The sequence below is a fragment of the Lepidothrix coronata genome, unplaced genomic scaffold, assembly GCF_001604755.1.
Source record: "Lepidothrix coronata isolate B3197 unplaced genomic scaffold, Lepidothrix_coronata-1.0 Scaffold95, whole genome shotgun sequence".
NCBI classification, from domain to species: Eukaryota; Metazoa; Chordata; class Aves; order Passeriformes; family Pipridae; genus Lepidothrix; species Lepidothrix coronata.
In genome coordinates this window covers 2,406,080-2,427,390 of record NW_016690275.1, presented here as the reverse complement: position 1 = coordinate 2,427,390, position 21,311 = coordinate 2,406,080, and the positions used below count along the sequence as shown (strand labels likewise).

Sequence of the window (21,311 nt, the reverse complement as noted above, 5' to 3'; positions counted from 1 at the left end):
TCTGTTCCCAGCACACTAGTGGTGCTGAGCCAGTGGAATCTCCTGTAAACGCTGATGTGGGAGCAGATGTCACACCAATCTACTACACTGGCATTTCCCAATGAACTATAGTACTTCTGCATGGTAACCAGAAGTCTTGCTGCCAATGTGCTCTGCTTATGCTTAGTTCTTGGTCCCAAAATACTAGTTGCTAGACACCAGTTGTTCTTCTAAGAAACACAAGTCAACACGCGTTTTGCATCTACAGATAAATGCTGATCAGTAAAAATAGTGATCCCAAAGAGCACATAAGTAACACACACCAATAACTCTATTTACACTTGCATTTTTATGTAAGTGATTATTTTAATTGTGTATTCCTAAATACAACATTTTGTGGTACAATTGGCTTTTCAGCTGTTGGAATCAGCTTCTGTTTCTGATTTCCAAATTTTTGAACATCCATTTCAGTGCCACAGGACAGGATTTCTCATGTAGTCAGCTAAGATTTCCCCTAGATGTTGTTAATTCCAGCACTCTTTCTTGGCTGACATAAAAAAACATTATTGAAATTTTAGGTTGTTTCCAACAGTGTCGTTTACATAGAAAACACACTGAGTTAAAAATTGAGATATTAGTGATTTTGAAAAACAGTTCAAGCTTTTATCCCATCATTGTCCTACTTGCAGCCACGTAATCCTTCTGACGAACACAGAAGATAGTACATCCATGGTACAAGACATTAGGAACTGATGCTTTTATTAGCTGACTGTGTTTTTCCCACTTCAGAAGAATTTTGGTGGAGTGCTATAAAATTGTTTGGGAAAAATGTGATCTTTGTGTTTCTTGCCTACCGAAAAATAGGAGACCTTTCTCCTACTCTGCCAGTAAGAGAGTTATAGCTGCACATTTGATGAAGAAAACTTAATACAGAAGCTCAATGATTGGAATATTGTATATCTGATGTGAACATTCAAATAAAGAGAATGTACCTCTATTTGAAACAGATAACAAACATCTCTCCTTGGTTCTCTCAGCTTATTTATGTACTGATTTAGTGGTTTTGTGAGCTGTCATGCTCAGCAAGTGGCCAGGGTTTGACTTAGGCAGATTTGTACCTTCTTATAAAGACCTTTTAAACTGTGCAGTTTTAATGAGAGGGGGAAGAACTTCTAGATCTTATTTTTCTAATTGGCCAAAATTAGACAATACTAACTAGGGGCATGTGATGATAAAGAGTCAAAGTAAACTGAGTAAATTGACTGAATATCATTTTAGACAATCATATGCAAGGGAACATAAAATATTTTCTTCTGTTTGCAGGAATAGACAATCTCTATGAGAGGGCTCTTCACATCCGCAAACTCCTTCTTACTTTGCCCAGGTCGGTCCTTATAGTGATGAGATACCTCTTCGCCTTCCTCAATCAGTAAGTGCTTGATAATTACCCAGTGTATCGTATTTTTATCTGCCTTCTTTTCCTGGTATTGGAAAAGAACCTGGTATTGGGTTTACTCATACTCTATGTAGAATTTACATTTAAGCGCCATTTAACATGAAAGATGGTCTTCTAACTGGCAATGAAAATAGAACGAAAACACTGGTTTTCATTCAAATTAAAATTTCATTTGTCCAAAACTGAACAAGGTTATACTTAGACAGATTAAAATCTTGTCTGAAATGGGAAGTGCAGGCTACAGCATTAAAGCTGACAACAAAATAAGCTGATAAGTAAAATAGCAAAATTACTGTAACTACATTAAAAATAGTTTATGCAATTTAAAAAAAAAATTTCCTTATCTTAAGATGACTTTTATCTCCTGATGGGAAAAAAGAACCCTAGTATATTCAAGGAACAAAGGCACTACAAACTACCTGTTTAATGCTAGACACTGCCAGGGTGAGACTTCCTGTGGCTGCTTCTATTTTCTTATAACAGGGGTATGAGTATAAAGAACATACAGCTCCTGTGTATGCTTCAATATGAAGGAGCTTTGTTCTCACATTGCAAAACACAGGCTGGAAGAAGAGTTGTGTGAGAAAGGGAAAGTGTCTTCATCATCCCAGAAAAAACTTCTTCATTCTGGAAGAGAAAATAAAAGACAAGTTGGGCAATTGCACTGTTTTTCCCTCCACTCTTGCACAGCCCTCTCTGGTTTTTGCTGACCCCCAGTGTTTTCACAGAAAAATTTGCTTATGTGCACTTTGCCCTGATTCTAGCTTTTCTCTTTCTGCTGCCATATTGTCTGTTTCCTGTTAGATCTGTATTCATATCACCTTTTTCTTCTTTTTTTTCCCTAAATTTGCCCTTTGCTGATTCATTCTGTCTTTGCGACCTTCCCCATTTCATCCAGCCTGTCTGTTCCTATAGTAACAGGGTCTTTGCAGCTGGGTTATTTGTTCATGCCTGTATTCACAGCTGTTCCCATTTCCTTTCTTCTAGCAGTTTCTGAACTGCTTTCAAGTAATATTGAAGAGAGGGGCAGAGATCTAAAGTTTTATGAAAATAACTATTCATTTGAAACAGAATTCATCCCCCAAAAGTGACACACCATGTAAATGTTGTAAGGGCTTTTATCACAGCTTCTCCTCTGCTTAAACATACAGATTGACCAGAGCTGTATGGGGTGGTATTTGTTACACGGTCATGTTTGCTACATCTGTGCTCTCCACAGGAATGCAATTTGGGAAGTAGACTTACTTCCTCCTTACTGCCTCCAAATTGCTCCTCGTGCATCCAGAGGAAAAACATTCCCATGATTTGACTTTCTGCAAATCTCATTCTGCTTTTTGCATATGCAGTTATGCCTGCTTGGCCACATGAAGTTACAGATCTCATGCCAGACCTCACCTCCTGTAGCCTACTTCTCAGAGCTTCTAAAGTTACATCAAGTTGCTCAAGGCTTTGTGCAGTCAAGAACCTCAGTGGGCAATGACTCCATAACCTCTCTAGGCAGTCAGTCCCAGTACTTGGTCACTCTCACAGTAAAGAAATTTTTTCCTGCTTTCAGTTGGAATATCCCTTGCTGTGTCTGTTGCCTTTCATCCCTTTGCACCTGTGTCTGTCTCGCTCTTGTTTATAATCTTGTATATAGTAGATTGTATATAGTAGATCTTGTATGGAGATTGCAGCTAAATTCTCCAGTAGCCTTTTCTTGCAAAGGCTGAACAAACCCAGTTCTCTCCACTTTAGTTCATAACCCATATGCTCCAGCTCCCCAGCTATCTTAGTGGTCCTTTTCTGGATTTGCACCAGTTTGCCAGTCTCTCAGAACTAGATACAGAAGTGTCATGTGCAGCTTCATGAGCACCAGGTGGAAGAGGAATAATCAGCTCCCTTGACCTGTTGACTTTTCTCTTCCTAAGATAGACTTCTTTGCAGGAGGATGCATTGCTGAATCACATCCAACTTCTTGTCCAAGAAGGACTTTTCCCAATGATTTTCCTTGGGAACTGCTAACCAACAGTCAACTCCAGACTAATAGTATGTGGAATTAGTCCATCCTGTAGGCAGGACTTTGCATTCATCCTTTTTGAGCTTGATGAAATTCCCGTTTGTCCATTCCTCTGTCTTGTCAAGGTCCTTCTAAATGGTAATCCTGACCTTTATATTTACTGCACCCTCCCCAGTGTGGCATAATCTGTAAGCTGGCTGAGTGTGCACTCCATCCCCTCGGCTAGTAATTCATGAAGATGTTAAATAGCATCAGCCCCAGTATTGAGCCCTGCATATTGCCAGCCATCAGCAGAACTTCACATTTCATGATGATAGTTATAATGTTTTACACAATTTTGCACACATCTAAAGGCTGAATCACCTTATAAATCGGTAGAACAAGATGTCTCCAATTAACATACAGGACAGGATAAAATGGCATAAAAAGGGGGGAACATGATTAATTTTACTAAGTAGTTATGAGGGAAGTAATTTAGAAGGTTTGCTTCATGCATCTGTATAGTTTGTATGTGGAAACCACTCTCTAAAATTCCCTTTCTAGGGGAAATACGTTGCTGTATTTGAACAGAACCAAACATCAGAATTCGTATGCTGCTTCAGAGTGCAGAACAACATAGTGTAGGGCATCCGAGCACTTCAGGTTCTATTTGACTGGTCCCACATAGAACCACTCAAAAACCAGCTTTTCCATTAGAAATGCCAATGCTTTTAAAAAAGGGAATGCATAGCAACTCTTCATTCAAAACTGAAAACATTGCATTTTCTGGAAGAACGGAGAATTTGCAAGGATTGATTAATAAGAACAATCAAAGCCTTTTGTTTGGACGCTTCCATAATGAAACTATTGTAGGAGTTTGTTGGCAGAAGTTAAGGTTCTTAGGAGTTTTAGGCTGTATGGTAAAAACAGCAACCTGAAGTCACAAGAGAATTTGCAAATCCAGGAAATTAGTTGCCTCCAGAAGGCAATTCAGTCTGCCTAAGTTACATAGCCAGCTGAAGGGAGCAGTGCATCAAGCACCGATGAGAAATGTATACCCACTTTGCATCCAGTTCACTTGGAGCTCCAAGGATAAGCACTAATGAGATAGGAACAGCACCAGTTGATGCATTTTATGTTAGCCCATTAAGTCAGTGTACACTAAACATGGTAGTGTGGGAACACATACATTTACATACAAATATGTGGTATAAACTCACTTCATAAAGGGTATAACCTATGGAAGAAATCTTTTTTTGTTTTGTTACTTTATGTAGTATTATCAATGAGAACAGGAAATCTCTAAGTTGTGATCGAACATAAGTTTCCTCCAGTTTTCAGGTTAAGGTTAGTCACAGTAGAAAAGTCAATTTTTCTTGATTTTTCTGTTATAACAGCCTTTCACAGTACAGTGATGAAAACATGATGGATCCATACAACCTGGCCATTTGTTTTGGGCCAACCCTGATGCCTGTTCCAGACATACAAGACCAAGTGTCTTGTCAGGCGCATGTGAATGAGATAATCAAAACTATTATCATCCATCATGAGGCTATTTTTCCGGATGTGAAGGAACTTGATGGACCTGTATATGAAAAATGCATGGCTGGAGATGACTACTGGTAAGGCAGAATATTGCCCTTCCTATCATCTTAACAAAATCATTAGGCTGTTGTCTGGATAATTCTTGTGATACAGAATTATTTTTGCACACAATAGGACTATGAAGATAAATGAGAAGAGGATTTAGGTTCACATAATAAAGTGTTAACTATAAAAAAGTGAAGCAAAGTCAATTATGATGAGGTTCCCTACAGCATATGTTCAGCCAGACACAGCCAGAATTCCAGGTGTACTGTGCAGAGCACACAGACAGATAGGAAGTTTGTTACTCTGGCTGTGAACCACCTTATCAAATTTCAGCTTAGGATGCCTGCTCCTTTTCTCGGTCATGGTTTAACTGGGCCAGTAGCTAAACACCACATAGCCACTCGCTCACTCCCCCCACAGTGGGATGGGGGAGAGAACTGGGGGGAGAAAAGTAAAATTCATGGATTGAAATTAAGACAGTTTAATAGGACAGAAAAGAAAGGGCAAATAGCAATAATAATTAGAATATACAAAGCAAGTGATGCACAATGCAGTTGCTCACCATCCATTAACTGATGCCTAGACAGTCCCGGAGCAGCAGCCCCTGACCAGCTTTGCCTCAAGTTTATATACTGAGCATGACACCACATGGTCTGGAATATCCCTTTGGTCATCTGGGGTCAGCTGTCCTGGCTGTGTCTCCTCACAGCTTCTTGTGCCCCCCCAGCCCACTCACTGACGGGGTGGAGCGAGAAGCTGAAAAGTCCTTGACTTAGTGTAAGCGCTGCTCAGCAACAATTAAAACATCAGTGTGTTACCAACCTTATTCTCATCCTAAATCCAAAACCAGCTACTAGGCAGAAAATTAACTATATCCTAGCCAAAACCAGGACATTCCTTTGACAGCACACACACATACTTTTTATAAATAAAGGATTCAAATGTTCTGAGGACTTGTTAATACCGGAAGATCTTGTTTCAAGGAAGGGTATGTAGGCTTCTTCCCTAATGTTGCACGTAACTTTATAACATTATAAGAATAATTTTAAATAATCTCATGGGGGTGGCATATTTTTGATGTATGTGGTTTCACTCTCTGCTCAACTTTTTGTTTCTCTTCAGTGACAGCCCATACAGCGAACATGGTACATTGGAGGAAGTGGACCAGGATGCCAGTACAGAGCCCCACACCAGTGAAGACGGTACGTCTGTTACGTTACTGTGCTTTTGATGGGAGTAAGTTTTACAGGTGTTCCATGCAGGAGACCTTCTTCCTTTCCTAATTGTGTCTCATTTGAAAGAAGGAAATTTCAGTCTTGGTGTTCAGTAGTAAGTCTTTAATCTTTGTTTGTGTGCTTTTGCACTCTTGATTCATCTGTGTTTGACCAGCTGTTTCCTTGTTCTCTCTCAATTTGCCCAGTCACAGGAAGGGCAAGAGAGAAACTATTTCAGTCAGCACATATTATTTTCTGACATAATGTTACATTTTTAGTGACTCTTTTGTCGGCAAAAACTAAACTCCTCAAAAGCTTGCCTTTAAATATTTCAGCTAAGGGATATTTGCCATTCAGGCTCTATTTTTATATGAATTTAAAAGCTGCTCTGTCTAAAGGATTTATGACGACCAAAAAACATGTGTGTACCCCGCACGGTGAAACTTCGGAACAGTGGTAATTTTCTGTAAATATCAGTCACATATGCTCTGACAGTTCTGGGTACAATAGATATCCATGAAAAAACTGATGCATCTCTATTATATTAATTCTTTTTAGCCACATGTCATGAAGGTGTGTTTGTGACAGTTGAACCATCCTTCAGATGTCACTCACAGTAACTTCTGCCTAGTGTCAAACAAATTGAACAGGTAGAAAGAAATATCAAAATTGTTAAATAGCTACCATTTTTGTGAGAATTAGTAGCCCATTAGAGGTGAAGGATTCAGAATAACACTCCCTGTAGAGACGAGCAGCATATTGCAGTGTGAGCTCACTGCGTATTAGGCCAGCAGGCAACCCAGACAGAGCAACCAGCACACATGCAGTTAGCAGCAGCAGAAACAAAAGCTTTTTGTCCGTTTCAGAGGATGTGTGGAAGGAGGAAGAGGAAAAGACAGAGGGGACAAAAGGGGAGGAAAACAGTTACAGCAGAGAAGGAATTTTTTTTTGTTTTTTTTAAAGAATGTCATAAGGGATACTGTTTAGGAGCTGGACGGTTGCCATAGGGAAGGGGAACCGGAAGATGTATCTATAGGAAACCTGGCTACAGTGGTCCCATTGCACACAGAACAATGTAAGCAATAGTTCCACTCTAGCTGTACCCATCTGCTTTGTCACGTACACAGGCTGTCAGTGACAGATTGTCTGTCTCTTCCACTTTGCCGAGGTGAGGAGGGGCAGGCAGAGTCTGTCAATGCAGCTGTTTGGAGAGGAGGGAAAGTTGTATAGGCAGGCATTACAGAAGGGCGAAAAACTGAGGATAGCAGAGAAATCAGTCTTCTGCCTGGGGTGTATAGCCATGCTGTGCCCACAGTCAGGAATACCAACAGCTCTACAAGACAGCCTGTGCACAGGTTCCTCTTGACCAGCTCCGCAGGACTAAACCCACCATCTTTGTACAACTCATCTCTGCTAAATAGTGTGGACAAACTCGTAATTGCACTTTATTTTTCTGAGACAGTATAGCTTTACTTTAGAAGAGCTCCTTCTTCCACTGGAGGTATTAAGCAAGAGCGGAAGATGAGGAAGTCTGTCTGTCTGTCATTTAGAGCACAAGTGAAGTAGTGAAATGCAGGTGACACAACAATTCAATATGTTGGGGCCAACTTCAGGGTCCCGTGACCAAACTGAGAGATGAAGGTGCAAGCAGGCATGGAGACAAGTGCAGCTTTTCAGCAGCAATCAAAAGCAGTTACTTCAAAGCCATGCCTAGGAAGGATGAAAACGTCAGCAGGATACAGAGGAGCAGGACCATGACAACACATGGTGCATCACCTGTACCTCGATCATCATGGGCTCTGCCCCACCACTGTGTTGTTATAATACCAGTTTTACATTCCCGTCATAGCGTTACTTGTGTTACAACTGTGTCACTGGTGGAGACAAACCCTGAAGAGAATAGCTGATAACAGGACAGAGTTCTGTTAAAATATTTACCTGCTCAAGACATGGGTTTTTGTTCACCAGATCAGCCAGCAGTTTAATTCTTGTTGCCTCATCACACCTTTTTAATTAATTCAGTGCTGAAAGGAAGCAGACGTTTGTGTTTACAGAGAAATAATTGTTAGCACAAATGTATTTGTAAGCTTGGGAAATACTTCTGCAAAGATAAAGATTGGCAAACCTGTATTGTATACAAAACAGTGTTGATCTTCGATTCCCAGCCTGCAAGGTCCATGGATATGGCTTTCCATTGTAATAGCACATTTTTTATGTAGGTTAAAAACTTTAAATCAAATGCACTCACCTTCTCTTTGCACCTGCATTCATGTGTTTGTGCTTTGGACAGTTCCTTTTAAAAGTATTTTTTACACCAGATATGAGAATAGCTGAGAATTTTTCAATTTGCATATTGAACTTTGTCAAAGTCACTAATTGACGTGGTGGATAAAAAAAAAAAACTTTTGCTGAGAGGTCTGGAGTATTTTGGGGGTTTAATGTGATTGATTCATCGATTATATGCTGGATGCATCACTACCAGCTGTATGTGGAGAGAGAGAAAGGGAGGTGCAGCATTGCTGCTGTGTCGATCAGACACATGCTACTCACACGTTTCCCTCTGTTAGGACATGGAAGAAGCAGATTCTATAAACGTGAAGGATTTTTTTTCAGTGTTGAAAATCTGATTAGTTTTATGCTAAAATGATAGGTATAAATGTATACATATGGAAGACCAAGCAGCTAACCCCACAGGAATTACAGGGTTATTGAAATATAATCCAGGGGCTATGGTGAAAAGCGAAAGGATTTATTTTACTTACTGTTTTTCTAAAGTTAAACTACAAGTGACTCTTTCTGTGCCTACTACAATAAACCCATCTTTAGAGGCTGTGGCAGTAGTGCTAGAAATGTTTAATTATAATTTAGAAAACAACCAGACTTTATGAAAATTGAAAATTAAATTATGTGTGCAGAGGTAAAATACAGTAGATTGGGGGAAAGAGAGCTGGAACTTATAACTGAGCATATAAATACTTCATAACTGCTTTATTTTAAACATATAAATTGCCTTTTTTTTTCCCTAAGGTTACTGATGTTCATATATTTCAGCTGATCACTGGAAAGGGAAGAGGGAAGGAAAAGGAGATGCATTTTACTGTAGTATTTTCAGTCTTCTTTTAAATGTGCAGAAAGTATCCCATAAGGAAAACACATAAATTTTTTCTTTCTCCTAAATCTGGAAATGAAATTTAATTTGTGAAGAAGTTCAGTACATTTGTACTTAAGCTGAGAAACAAAAAAAAAAAATCTATCTGTAATTTTGCTGCAGACGAACCTTTACCTGAAAGTGCCTCTGCAGTAAAGATTCAAAGGATATTGTTTTGCTGAACCAGTTTTTAGCATATTTCCTTTACCTTCAAATTGCTGGAAATTTTTTATTCTTATTCTTATTGGAGTCACATGGAAAAGGCTGCCTAGATTTGTTTTCAAAGGAAGTAAGCATTTCCTGAGGAAGTTAAACAGATGGAGTTCTCCTAGGAAAACATACATGCAACTAATATCATACTCTTCACAGATATGTCATAAATGTAGAGTAAAAATTTAGATGGTAGTTCTGCTGAAAACAAAAATTACAGGGACATGTCAGACTGTAAGTCATTTTTGTGTCCCCAACACATAGTCATTTTCTTGCTTTTCAGTAGTGCATGCTGTGATCAACACTTTGCCAAATTCTGCTTTGTCAACACCTTGCAATGTTTCTTTGATGTTGCTGTTGCCAGTGAGAGAGAACTGCTGTTCTGAGGACAGGAATCTGAAGTTGCAAAGCCACTCTATTCTCTGATGGGATGCAGAAGAGGATAAAGACATGGAGGGATACAATTTTCCCAGGATGTTCAAGGACATACTTTTTTCCTGACACACAGAGTACACCTGGGAAAACTGAGGAAACACAGAGCAGAGCAACAACAACCCCCCCAAAATAAGTGCAGGAGATGGTCTCCCCTCCTTTCTCTATCTCCTTGTCCCTTGAGGTGTAGAGGCAGCCAAGTGCCACTTTAGTGCTGTCACTTCTGTTGGGAGGTTAGTCCTACATCTGGCACTCCAATCCCAAAATTAAAATTAACACTTATGTTTCTTCTGTCCTTTCTGCTCTTCCAAGCAGTGGAAGTTTTTCCCACAGTTCTTCAGTTTGTCCTAATTTTTCACTTCCATAGCATTGCATGATTCACTAGAGATGATAGCTGGTGAGATCCTGTATGTCATCAAATACTTCTTGCTGTTGCTGGTGAATGCCCTCAGGTATGGACAGAGCAGTGCAATTACACTTTCCTCTCAGCTGTCAATTTTACTGTTAGATATTCAGTATCACACAGAATTTGAGTTACAGGTCCCAATTTTAGCTTTCATCACCTTGGCTTTTTGGAAATTCTTGTCTGTCGTTCAGTAACCGTGTTATTAAGTGGCTTAACTTTCCAAAATGCATTTATTTCTCGGAGTAACTGTCATGGTACTTTGATTTCCACTATTAAGGCTTGACTTGTAGCAAGGTGAATTACTATTCAAGTACAGTCTCAATACTGTTTGCTATAGGAAATTTTATCTCTGTTTCTTCTACCTAAAAGCAACATTCAAGCAAAGAAAATGCCCCTTTCAACATAGTAAAAACTGGCTGAATTTATTTTTTGTCCTGTTAAGAAATCTGTGTGAAATCTCCTGGGCACTCCTTCCTGAGGAGAAGGGATTTGTTACGCAGGCAATCTGATCTACACATCTCAAAAGTCACATCCATTTTGGGTACATTACCAGTTCATACAGCTGGTTCTAGTGGGACAACTTCCTTTCAACCTCTGAAAAAGTATTTGAGTCTTTCAGGCAGTGGAAGCATACAATTCCCATTGTACACAATACTTAGATTAGCATAATTCCACTGAGGGAGATAGAACTTAATTTGTAAATAAAAAGATTTGTATTCTTAAATATGGGATAGTGTATGATCTGTTGAAGTCAGCAGAGAAATGGGAAATTCCATAGCTAATCTGTGTAGGGGTTTATCAGTCAATCCAGTACTCATGACCATTACCACCTAACTTCGGAGAATGTCAAAGGAAAATATGTGCAGGAAATTTGGGATCTTAGGACTTATTGTAAAGTTTTTTGTTCGGTAGAATTTTATTTTTTTTTCTCATTTTAAAGTACTACCCGTTAGTGAGTGACTGGCTCTCTGAAACCTGGGAAGATTTGTTTCTGAATTCTTGACTCCCTCTACCATAACCCATAGCTTAGCTGCAGCCTGAGAACGATTCATACAAATGTCTGCTCCTTTTCAATCTTACCTGATTCCAGTGATACCTTGTTACAACAAATTCCATAAGCAATACGCATGATATGTGTAAAAACTGCGTTCTTTGGTCAGTGTAAAATTATTGTTGTTTGATTTCATATTGCCCTCTTAAAGATAAGGCAAGATAAAGGCATGTTTGGTTTTATTTCTTTTCATTTGGCAATAATGTCTTTCTGTGCCTATAGTCACTTTGTCTGTTCAGGTAGACTGTAGACATAATATCTAGAAATGACAACAAGGTAGCGTATTAGAATATCATACCACCATTAAAGATTTCCTAGTTTTCCAGAATGTTTCTTTCTACATCAATACATTTTCTTTGCTTAAAATCATAAAACCAAGAAACCTGTCAGCCCCCACCCACCCACCAAGGAATGCCTGTCAGCAAACCATTGTGATGACCCATTGGTAGGAGCCATGATGTTCATTATAAATTCTCATCAGGCTGAAAAGAGACACCAGGCACATGTCAGAGAACTGTTTTATTGTACAGTCTCCATTACTTTGGCAACCAGTCCAATATTTAGACTCAAAAGGTATCGGCTAACACACCCTTAAATTTCTTACAATAGACTTCCTTCTATGAGAGTGGAGGTGAACAAACCTTTAATTTTGTACTGTACACTTCAGTAAGTTCTCAGCTCCCACAACACACAAGCAAAGGTGCTGACTCACAAGCCACAACAAACCAATATTCAAGGGTGTTGGCTTATAAGCCACAAACACCTCCACAAGCTGCCCACTCCCACAACAAACTTCAAAATGGAGTATGGGGTAGGATATGATAGGCGTGCTTTGCCCAGGCAAAGCAAGGGAAGAAGAAAAAGAATATCACCAGTCCTCAGATCCCACGCTGGTGCTGCCGCATGGATGGTCCAGAGCTGAGATAGCAAGAAAAGAAAACAAAAGATAAAAGAGACAGAGAAAAGAGAGACAAAAAAAGAGAGTGAGGGGGCCCAATCTGCTCCCTTTTGTAGTTCACCTGGTGCAACCTGCTAGGTAAATTAGACTTCTGTGCGTTTGGTTCACATGTGCATAGCCTACCCTTCTCCAGGAGATGAATTGGATGGGGGGTACTGAGCATGAGTCTTGGGGTGGAGCAGGGAGTTGGCTCAGCACAGCACTGCCCTTCCTGCGATCACACCTTTCCTGTAGCAATACTCAGAACACGTGAGACAAAACATGCTTAGGTCTGGTCTTCCATGGGTATCCAGTAGGGATGCATTTTGAGAAATTAATACTGTTAGTGCTAGGTTCTTATTTGTATTTATGTAATTGAAGTAATTTCTGCCACTGTACATTATTTTTGTGTTTCTAACAGTGAATTCCCCATGTCACTCTGTTCCATCTCTGGAAAGTTTCTGAGTTGGTAACTTCTAAACACTCTGCAGTTTGTCACTGACAGAAGCTCTTAACGTGACTTCAGAAGCAGCAAACCACTAGATAGCCTTCCGCAGGCTCGACAAGTTATTAAAAAAATGAGCTGCAAACTATAACCTCAATAAGGTGCTATCATTATGTTTTCATGCTCCAGCATGAAGTTAATTTTAAAAAGACATTCCTGTGCAAAATGTTGTCCTAAAGGGACAGTGACTTTCATTACCAGCCTGGTTCTTTGGGGAATTACAACCTCAGTGATTTTAATTTGCACCAGACAGAAAGTTGCTATGCTAGTCATTAGCCCAGATGTTAATTTCCATCTAAATATTGCTCTAATTACGTAAAGAAATTAGTCATTTAAGGGACTCTTGAGTTGTTGGAATAATCAAAGTGTGTGATTTTTAGAACTGTATTTTGCAGGTTCTTTATGTTTGAGACTGTGATGACAAATTTTAATCTGTTTGAGCTCAGGTGCTTTCGGTTTTGTATAGAAGAAACTAAAGGCTGTTTCCTTGATGCCCACACACAGCTCTCAAGATACCTACAGGGGCCCTGTGCTGACACCAGTAGGTTTCCATCCCAGGCGTAGGTTATGGGGTGGAGTCCATTACCAGTGTGGGGCTGAATTTACCAACATACTGACAGAAGATTAGCCAGGACTGCTGTAGCCAATGGTTGGCTTCAGAAAACACCAGCCTCCCCTGCAGAAACCAGGGCAGCTCGGGATTTTGGAGCAGGCAGAGCTGCTTTAAGCAACTTGAGGCCACACAGGGTCTGCCCCTGTGGAGGGGTCATCCTTAGGTAGTCTGGAGCCGTCTATCTCGCTCAAAAAGGGCTTTAAGGAAGCAGATTAAAGCACTAGGCTTCGGCGTTGGGTAAAACATCAGCTTTTCTCTAGGTCTGCTCATTTGTCACGTAAAAGAAGTCCCATAACCCCGTTACACAGAGTATCCCTACTCATGCACAGGGTAATTTTGTCCTCCTTCCTTTGCCGCTGCAGATATTAAAGGCACTCCTACTTACTTTTCCTTTATCACACTGGTTCCTCGGACCTTTGATTATTCATTTTAGTTTCAGAGGTCTTCATTGGCTGGCCTCCATCCCACTCCCCAGCAATGCAGGAGCCCTTACAGCAACAGTTGTTGTAACATTTGAGTATGCGGTTATGTTTTCTGCAGCTTGTGAAGCAAGCCGGATGTTTCTCACTTGGGACACAGGTTGATTATGTTTCTTTGTAAGGGGCACATTATAACTGCTGCCTGAAGTCTGCCTTAGTTCAGCTGATCTCTGTCATCTCTGCTCAGAATGAGCACTGAGAAAATGCAAAAAATGGGGTTTATGAAAACAAAATGAGCAGATAAACCAGTGAAATCTGGTATCTGTTCTTCTTCCCTCCCCACACAGAGTGCGAGCCCATAGAAGCTATTGCCAAGTTCGACTACGTGGGAAGATCTGCGCGAGAACTCTCTTTCAAGAAAGGAGCTTCCCTTCTGCTCTATCACCGAGCATCTGAAGACTGGTGGGAAGGAAGGCACAATGGAATTGATGGTCTTGTCCCTCACCAGTACATAGTGGTGCAGGATATGTAAGTAATGTCTGGTGACTAGGTTCTTGGTGGGATGTAAAATCTGAAGCATTTAGCAGTGTTTTCCAAGTGGGTCAGTGGCGTGAAGGCTCAGACAGATTAAACATTTGCCTTCTAGGCAAGATACCTCTGTCTTTATTGCCCTGAATTGACAGCTCAATCAAAAACTACTACTAGGCTAAGCTACTTTTATGGATATGTTCCCGGTATAAGAGAGATGCTGCCGCACCTATTTTATTTTGAGTATCTCTTTGTAGCAATTGCTGACTTTTAACTTCAGAATAGCAAAAACTGGAGAAATGCAACCCTGAACTCTTGTTTTACAGTATTAAGCATGTGTTTTGCCAAGGATGACAAAGTTCTTCTTTACAGAAAGGTTGCACTCAAAGTGTAAAGAGCTCAGTAAACAGGATTATAAGCAATTTTGGGAGACATACAAGGGCTTAGTGCATTATAACGTGCCTGCCTTTCCTAAGGGAATTAAAAGCTGGGAGTACCAAGGTGCTCTGTCACACTTCAGTCACTGACTTCTCACCTCATCATGGGTCTTCCCTTCAGGGATGATACTTTCTCAGATACACTGAGCCAAAAAGCAGACAGTGAGGCCAGCAGTGGACCCATAACTGAGGATAAGTCATCATCAAAGGACATGAACTCTCCTACTGACCGTCACTCTGATGTTTATTTAGGAAGGTAAGCATGACATGTTTCACTAGTATTGCTCACAGCTCAGGTAACACAGTAATTGCTCCTCCACATGTTTATGGTGGATCGCTACAAGTTGTCCTATAACCACTTCTTCATTGGTGCAGGCAAAGAAAGAGATCAGAACCTCCACCTCCTCTAAGACGCCCCGGCAGGAGCAGTGACAGCCACTGCCCCGTACACCCACCTCACCCTCTCTCCAACTCAGCCATGGAGCTGGGTTCCCCCAACCTGGCAGCTCACTGCAGTTCCAGAGCCCTCCTTCAAAATCGCAACCTCAATGCCGACAGCCCTGAAAGGCGACGTAGGCCTGGACATGGCAGTCTCACCAACATCAGCAGGCACGATTCTCTGAAGAAGATCGATAGCCCTCCAATTAGAAGGTCTACGTCATCTGGTCAGTACACAGGTTTCAATGACCATAAACCACTGGATCCAGAGTCAATAGCTCAGGTTTGTGTCTTTTTTCTTTATGTCACTGTTTGATTTTCTGAGAAGCAAATCTCATTGAGTAACACAGAACACATGCACTGGTAGGAAGGTGTGTGCAGGGGAATATCTTACTTAGCTTTCAAAACAGAGTGTGTGTGAAAGAAGATGCGTTAAGCGATCCTGAACAGAAGAAGCACAAGGGGGAGTAAAGATTGCAGAAGCAATAAAAAGGAATTGTTTCCCATTATACTGTAATGAAATTACCTCTGCCACACAGAATACTAAGACAGTATATGATTACAATGCTGTGTAGATCGCTGTGTGCTGTTGAAGGCTGGCCTATTCTGTCTTGCATATAATTAGTGTTCAGTTCTTTCTCAGTGTTGTGGTAAGGAGAAAAGTGCTCTGACTGGCTAGTAGTGACCATTACCATTCAAAGCCCTGATTTACTGTCCAGCTTCCTGTGGATTTTACATGGTTTTCATATAGTTCATGTGTAGGTCATACTGTATGTTATTTTGGTGCCTGTAGTAGAACATAATATGCAAGATGTTGCACCTGCGTAAATCGTGGGCCATCTTATCCCTGTGTGAACACTTACCAGTCTTATTCCTGGCAGTGGAGAGGTGAGAAGGATAGAATAGGGAGCACCCCAATCATCAGATTGGTCTGTTGTACTGAGCTAGTGACAGCTCTTGAGCAAATAGATACCTCTGTCTTCAGAACTCACATTTTGTCTAGGCAGGATAACATTACTAGGGGCACCGTGAGGGTGCAGTATGATTGCAAACACATTTTACAATAACGCTGACACTCATGTTTTAAAATTTAATGTACTGGTAATTCTTGCTTTCAAACTCTGCTTCCAGCAAGGAATAGAAGGAACTGTCATGCTTAGTCAGAAAGCTGAACCATGTATTAGGGTTAGAAACTGTAAATGTTGCTATCACTTTATTTTATTATAAGTTATTTATTTACTTTCCTGGAAGTACATACAGTGGTGTTTGGCTTACACTATCTATTTTTTTATGCCTAGACTACTGATTATTTAGCAGTGAGAGAACCCAAACTTTGATTGAACTGTGTGAAAGTTACCATGAGCAGACAGGGAACACCAGATATTTTAACCTTAGTTGTATCTCAGTACCACCAAAAAGCAGTAAACCACTGTCTTGGTGCATTCTTTAGCATTCATGCCAGAAATCCTGATGAAAAAAATAGTTTTTCTTAGGCATGCATACTGAACAATATCTTGAAGTTTTTTCTGTTTAAAATTTAACTCGGTGAAACTAAAGGAGACAAGAGCTGATAGGCACACGAGCTTTATTTTCTTAGAAAAACAGGTTTTATAATCCATGTGAGAGAATACAGATCCTGAACACCTGAAGCATTAGATGAGAGGAGCAGTTAGCTAAGAGTTAGCAAATGGACTAGAATCTTTACAGTTGTCAGTGCCCAAGAGATGACAGAAATCTTCACCACTAAAACACTGCTAAGCAAATATTCATTGCCCTGACAGTCACTTAATAAAATGGCTTGCAGATTTTTGTATTTTTTTTGATTCTCTCATGTAAACAGGTTAAATATTTCTAATGTCCAGCTAAAGCTGCCATCTTGTCAATTGTAGTGTCTTTTAAAGAAGTCTGGTGGAAATTGGTTTTAGCACTATAATAATTATTAGAGGATGATTGGCAAATTAATTCATGCATTTTCCGCCCCCTCCCCTTGCTCCTCTGGTGCTATGCATTCAGTAGCAATTGGAATGATGTGCCACTCTCTCTGTGCTCTGACCCAGGACATCGAGGAGACAATGAACACAGCACTGAACGAGCTCCGTGAGCTGGAGAGGCAGAGCTCAGCAAAACACGCCCCTGATGTCGTGTTGGACACCTTGGAACAAATGAAAAACACTCCCATCCCTGCCACCTCTACGGAGTCGCTCAGCCCTCTCCACAGCGTTGTTTTAAGGAGCTCCGAGCCTCAGATCCGCCGTAGCACTAGTTCTTCCAGTGACACCATGAGTACTTTCAAGCCCATGGTGGCCCCTAGAATGGGAGTGCAGCTGAAGCCTCCTGCTCTTAGGCCAAAACCTATTGTTCTTCCAAAAACAAATCCTAGCATAGGACCTTCCCCTCCTTCCCAGGGTCCAGCTGACAAATCTTGCACAATGTAGACAGCTCAGCCACCCATGGTGCCCAGCTGTGGTATGCTAGTGAAAGGGATGGATTAACAATAGAAGTCAGGGCTCCATAACTTCATTTGTTCATGTTTGTAACTGGAGAGGCTTTGTTTTTCAGTGTTTTTGAATGTACTGTATGAAAGTAGCTACATTAACATGGGCATTTGTATTTTGTATGGTTTCAATTAAAAGAAAAACTGGACAACTGTGCATAGTTTTAAAAAACAAACATAGACTTACTTGAAAACTTGATGCTGCACCATTTGTAATAAAACCAACACAGATCACAAACAGCTTGCCATGTCGTACCGTACTTCACAGTCTTACTGTAGCTATATAATAACAGTTCCTGCACAAAACTAAGGGGTGGGGGAGGTTCAGGGGAGGTGGGGCCTCTCATTTATGGGTCACCAAATCTCAAGCAGGTTAGTAAGAACTGAAATCTAGCACGTGAGGATTAAGTGTCTATATGGAATGTCTTAAGTCATCTCAGGCCACATTTCTTAAATTTAAGACACACCAAAAAAAAAATCACCAAACCCTCACAACTTGTAATTGGCACCAAGTTTTAGCTTTCTTGTTGGCAGTCTCACTAAAGGCAAGCACTGGATGGAGCTGGAGTTCACATGGCTCTCACCGATACAAAGCAGCATTCCAGGACACAGCTGAAGCACATCTCCAGGATATATCTAGAAAATAACTTTTGCTGCCCTCTGTAATAGCATAGCTTTTCCCATGAAGCTAGACCTTCATTCCCTGATACCACATTTTTCATGAAAGCTAAATTCATTTCAAGTTCATAGTTAAGCAAGCCAGGCTCTAGGGAGTGCACGAACCTGTTGGTCCATTAGGCAGGCTGATAGGCGATTAAAAGGATCAACTACACAGTAATTCAGAAAACTATCCCATTGACTTTATTGCTCAATGTCCAATTAAAGACACAATTTGAGTTGTAATAGTCAGAGTTTCGAGCTGACCCAGCTGCACTGACTGCCTTGCACGGTGCAAACGCTCAGTTGTGCTGATGGCAGCAAGGCAGGAACCCTGAAGAGGGACTACATCCTGCCAGTAGTGCAGGGGTCACTCACAGGACAGCTGAGTTTATACTGCCTAGATTCAAGCTGACTGAAGTTTTCCATAACCTCTTCCCCTCCCCTTCCCCTCTTTCTTAAATGACAGAAATCAATACCTTTCTTATGTCTGTGTGAGTGACAACTGTCAACTTTCCTTAGCGCTCTGTTAAGCTTTGTTAGGCATGAACTAAACATACAGCTCTTTTGCACATTGCAACAGTAAGCCATAATATTATTTCTGTGAATATATTTTCCAATATCCAATCCATAAAATAAGTTTCACTGAAGAAAATGGGGGAAAAAATCACATGTGGTCCACCTACAGGAGTACAACTGAATGTAACTGAGATCTGTCTTTCCACATATTCTGTACGATCTCGCTGTTGGAAAGCTTAAAGTTGTACCACTCACTGTACATAAACAATTGAGTTTGGGGGGAGAAGAGTAGTGACAAACTTTGATAGACATAATTGCTGAGGTGACAGGAGTAATTTCCTGTTGTTATATAGGAGGAGCTTATTCTTGCTCTGATTTACACCCTCTAGAGAGATGATGCAATACAAAGCCCCAGGTGCGAAAAGTACCCCATGAACCTCTGAGTCTCAAACTGCTGCTTATATTTGCAGACCCTTTTCAACCCAACCACAGGCTTCACACATATCTAGGTTAAAGGCTAAGTCTTAAGCCACCAGAAAGGGCTGTGCAGCATCAGTCAGTGAACCTCCATCCTTCTCGACTGTACTGCCCAGTCCTAACACCAGGACCAGAACCTAAGTCAGACCAGCTGCAGACCACTCTAGTCTGTAGGGTCTACTCACTTGGTTAGGACTAGAGATATTTTCAAATATTTTCCCAGTTTACTAGACTCAGTGGAACAAAACTGGAATTTCAGCTTTCATTTACATGCAGTTTTAGTCTAGCATTTTTAAATTAACCCACCTGGCACAATTGAGATGGATACCTGTATCTTTAAATTGCATAGGGAATTTTGTATGTTTAAATAACTATACTGGACTCCATAATGCTTATATTAGAAATTGTTTAGCAAAAGAAAATATTAGAAACAGTGCATTTAGTGAATGCATCCACTTAGTGCATTCACACAGTTAAATGTGTAGTTTGATGGTTATTATAGATACTTTAAAGTATAGTAAGTGGATATGTAACAGGAAAGACTGCTACAACTACAGGCGTACTAAAGGGTAACTCCTGCACACCTAATCCAGTCAGTATTGTCCTTTACTGTCAAGTTTGATGAATTGCAGTACTGGTAGCTTCCTGCTTGTTGACTGTTACCTACTTGTGTCAATGTACATCTGTAGTATGTACATGTGAAAGTGCCTTTAAATTTTAGAGGAGCTTTAGCTTTGCTCTTGTACTGTTGCATTTCCATTGCATCCTTTCCTGTTTGTGTATGGCTGCATTCCCATTGCATTCCTTCCACTCTTGAAGAACAAATAAAAACATGAAAAAATCACAGTTCTCAAAGAGAAATGTACTGTTAATCTGTTGTGACAATGCACTTTTATGTATAGTACTGTACATTTTTGGCATGTACCATTACAAGCTTCAGTATACATTCAAGTTTGTTCCTCATAGTGTATCTTTATAATAAAGAAAATAGTTCTGTCTGTGTAGTTTTGCTGCCATGTCTTCCAACATGGATTGCCTGTCTACCTTTACCTCCCACAAGGGGACAAAAGCAACCCCCAGCTACCCCACACTGCATCAAGTCCCATCACACTCTTGGCTGAAGAAGCATTTGTTCCCAGACGAGCTCCTACCTAATTTGCTTTAAGTTGCTCCTACACCATTGCTTTAAGCTCACTCAAGTCCCTCTGTACCTGAAGAACCCACACAAGGAGCCACCAACCTCACAGTTCTGCCTGAGCACCCATCAAGAGCAGCCAATCCCACTCCCACTGGCTGCAGGAACACCCTGCCACACACTTAGCCAGCACCCTGCCACTCCCCCTCCTGCTCCCTGCAGGAAAAATGGAGTGCAAAAGCCAATCCAGCTTACATATTTTAAAAACAGAATGAAAATAATAAAGAAGTCTACCTGGGGGCGTTTCTTATGGCAGCAGAAGAGATGCCACAGTGGAGTCAGAGGGGAGTGCCACAGGTCAAGGTTATCTTCAGTGACCTTATGTCCAAGAAATGGTTGCAATATACACACACCCTCCCAGCTGGCTCCAGGAACCAGGGGGTCTGTGAGTGTCAGGCTGATGGATGCATAAGAGATGTTCAGCCATATATGGATCAGATGCTGGGAAGGACTATTCCTGGGTTTGGACTACAGTTGCCCAGACTGGCTCACCGTGCTCCCCAACTTGCATGTGTTTAGGGGGAGAAGAGCTATTCGGAAATGCATTTCCAATCCTTGCTTAAAAAAAAAAGTCATCTCTGGTTGTTGTTGAGGGCCACCATCTGCCTGAAGGAAAAGGAGACAGATG

At 40.8% G+C, this 21,311-nt stretch overlaps 1 protein-coding gene across 2 annotated transcripts in view; it reads left to right on the top strand.

Moving 5' to 3' along the window:
• The window catches only part of SRGAP1 (SLIT-ROBO Rho GTPase activating protein 1), a 139,369-nt gene extending 118,879 nt beyond the window's left edge, over positions 1-20,490 (top strand). For both annotated transcript variants that reach the window (XM_017822201.1, XM_017822200.1), the window contains exons 16-22: positions 1,303-1,408; positions 4,811-5,035; positions 6,126-6,205; positions 14,286-14,466; positions 15,025-15,159; positions 15,279-15,624; positions 17,399-20,490. In XM_017822201.1, the coding sequence (XP_017677690.1) occupies positions 1,303-1,408; positions 4,811-5,035; positions 6,126-6,205; positions 14,286-14,466; positions 15,025-15,159; positions 15,279-15,624; positions 17,399-17,776 (1,451 nt within the window). In that variant the 3' untranslated portion in view covers positions 17,777-20,490. The remainder of the gene's footprint in view (positions 1-1,302; positions 1,409-4,810; positions 5,036-6,125; positions 6,206-14,285; positions 14,467-15,024; positions 15,160-15,278; positions 15,625-17,398) is intronic.
• The last annotated feature ends 821 nt before the right edge of the window (positions 20,491-21,311 follow it).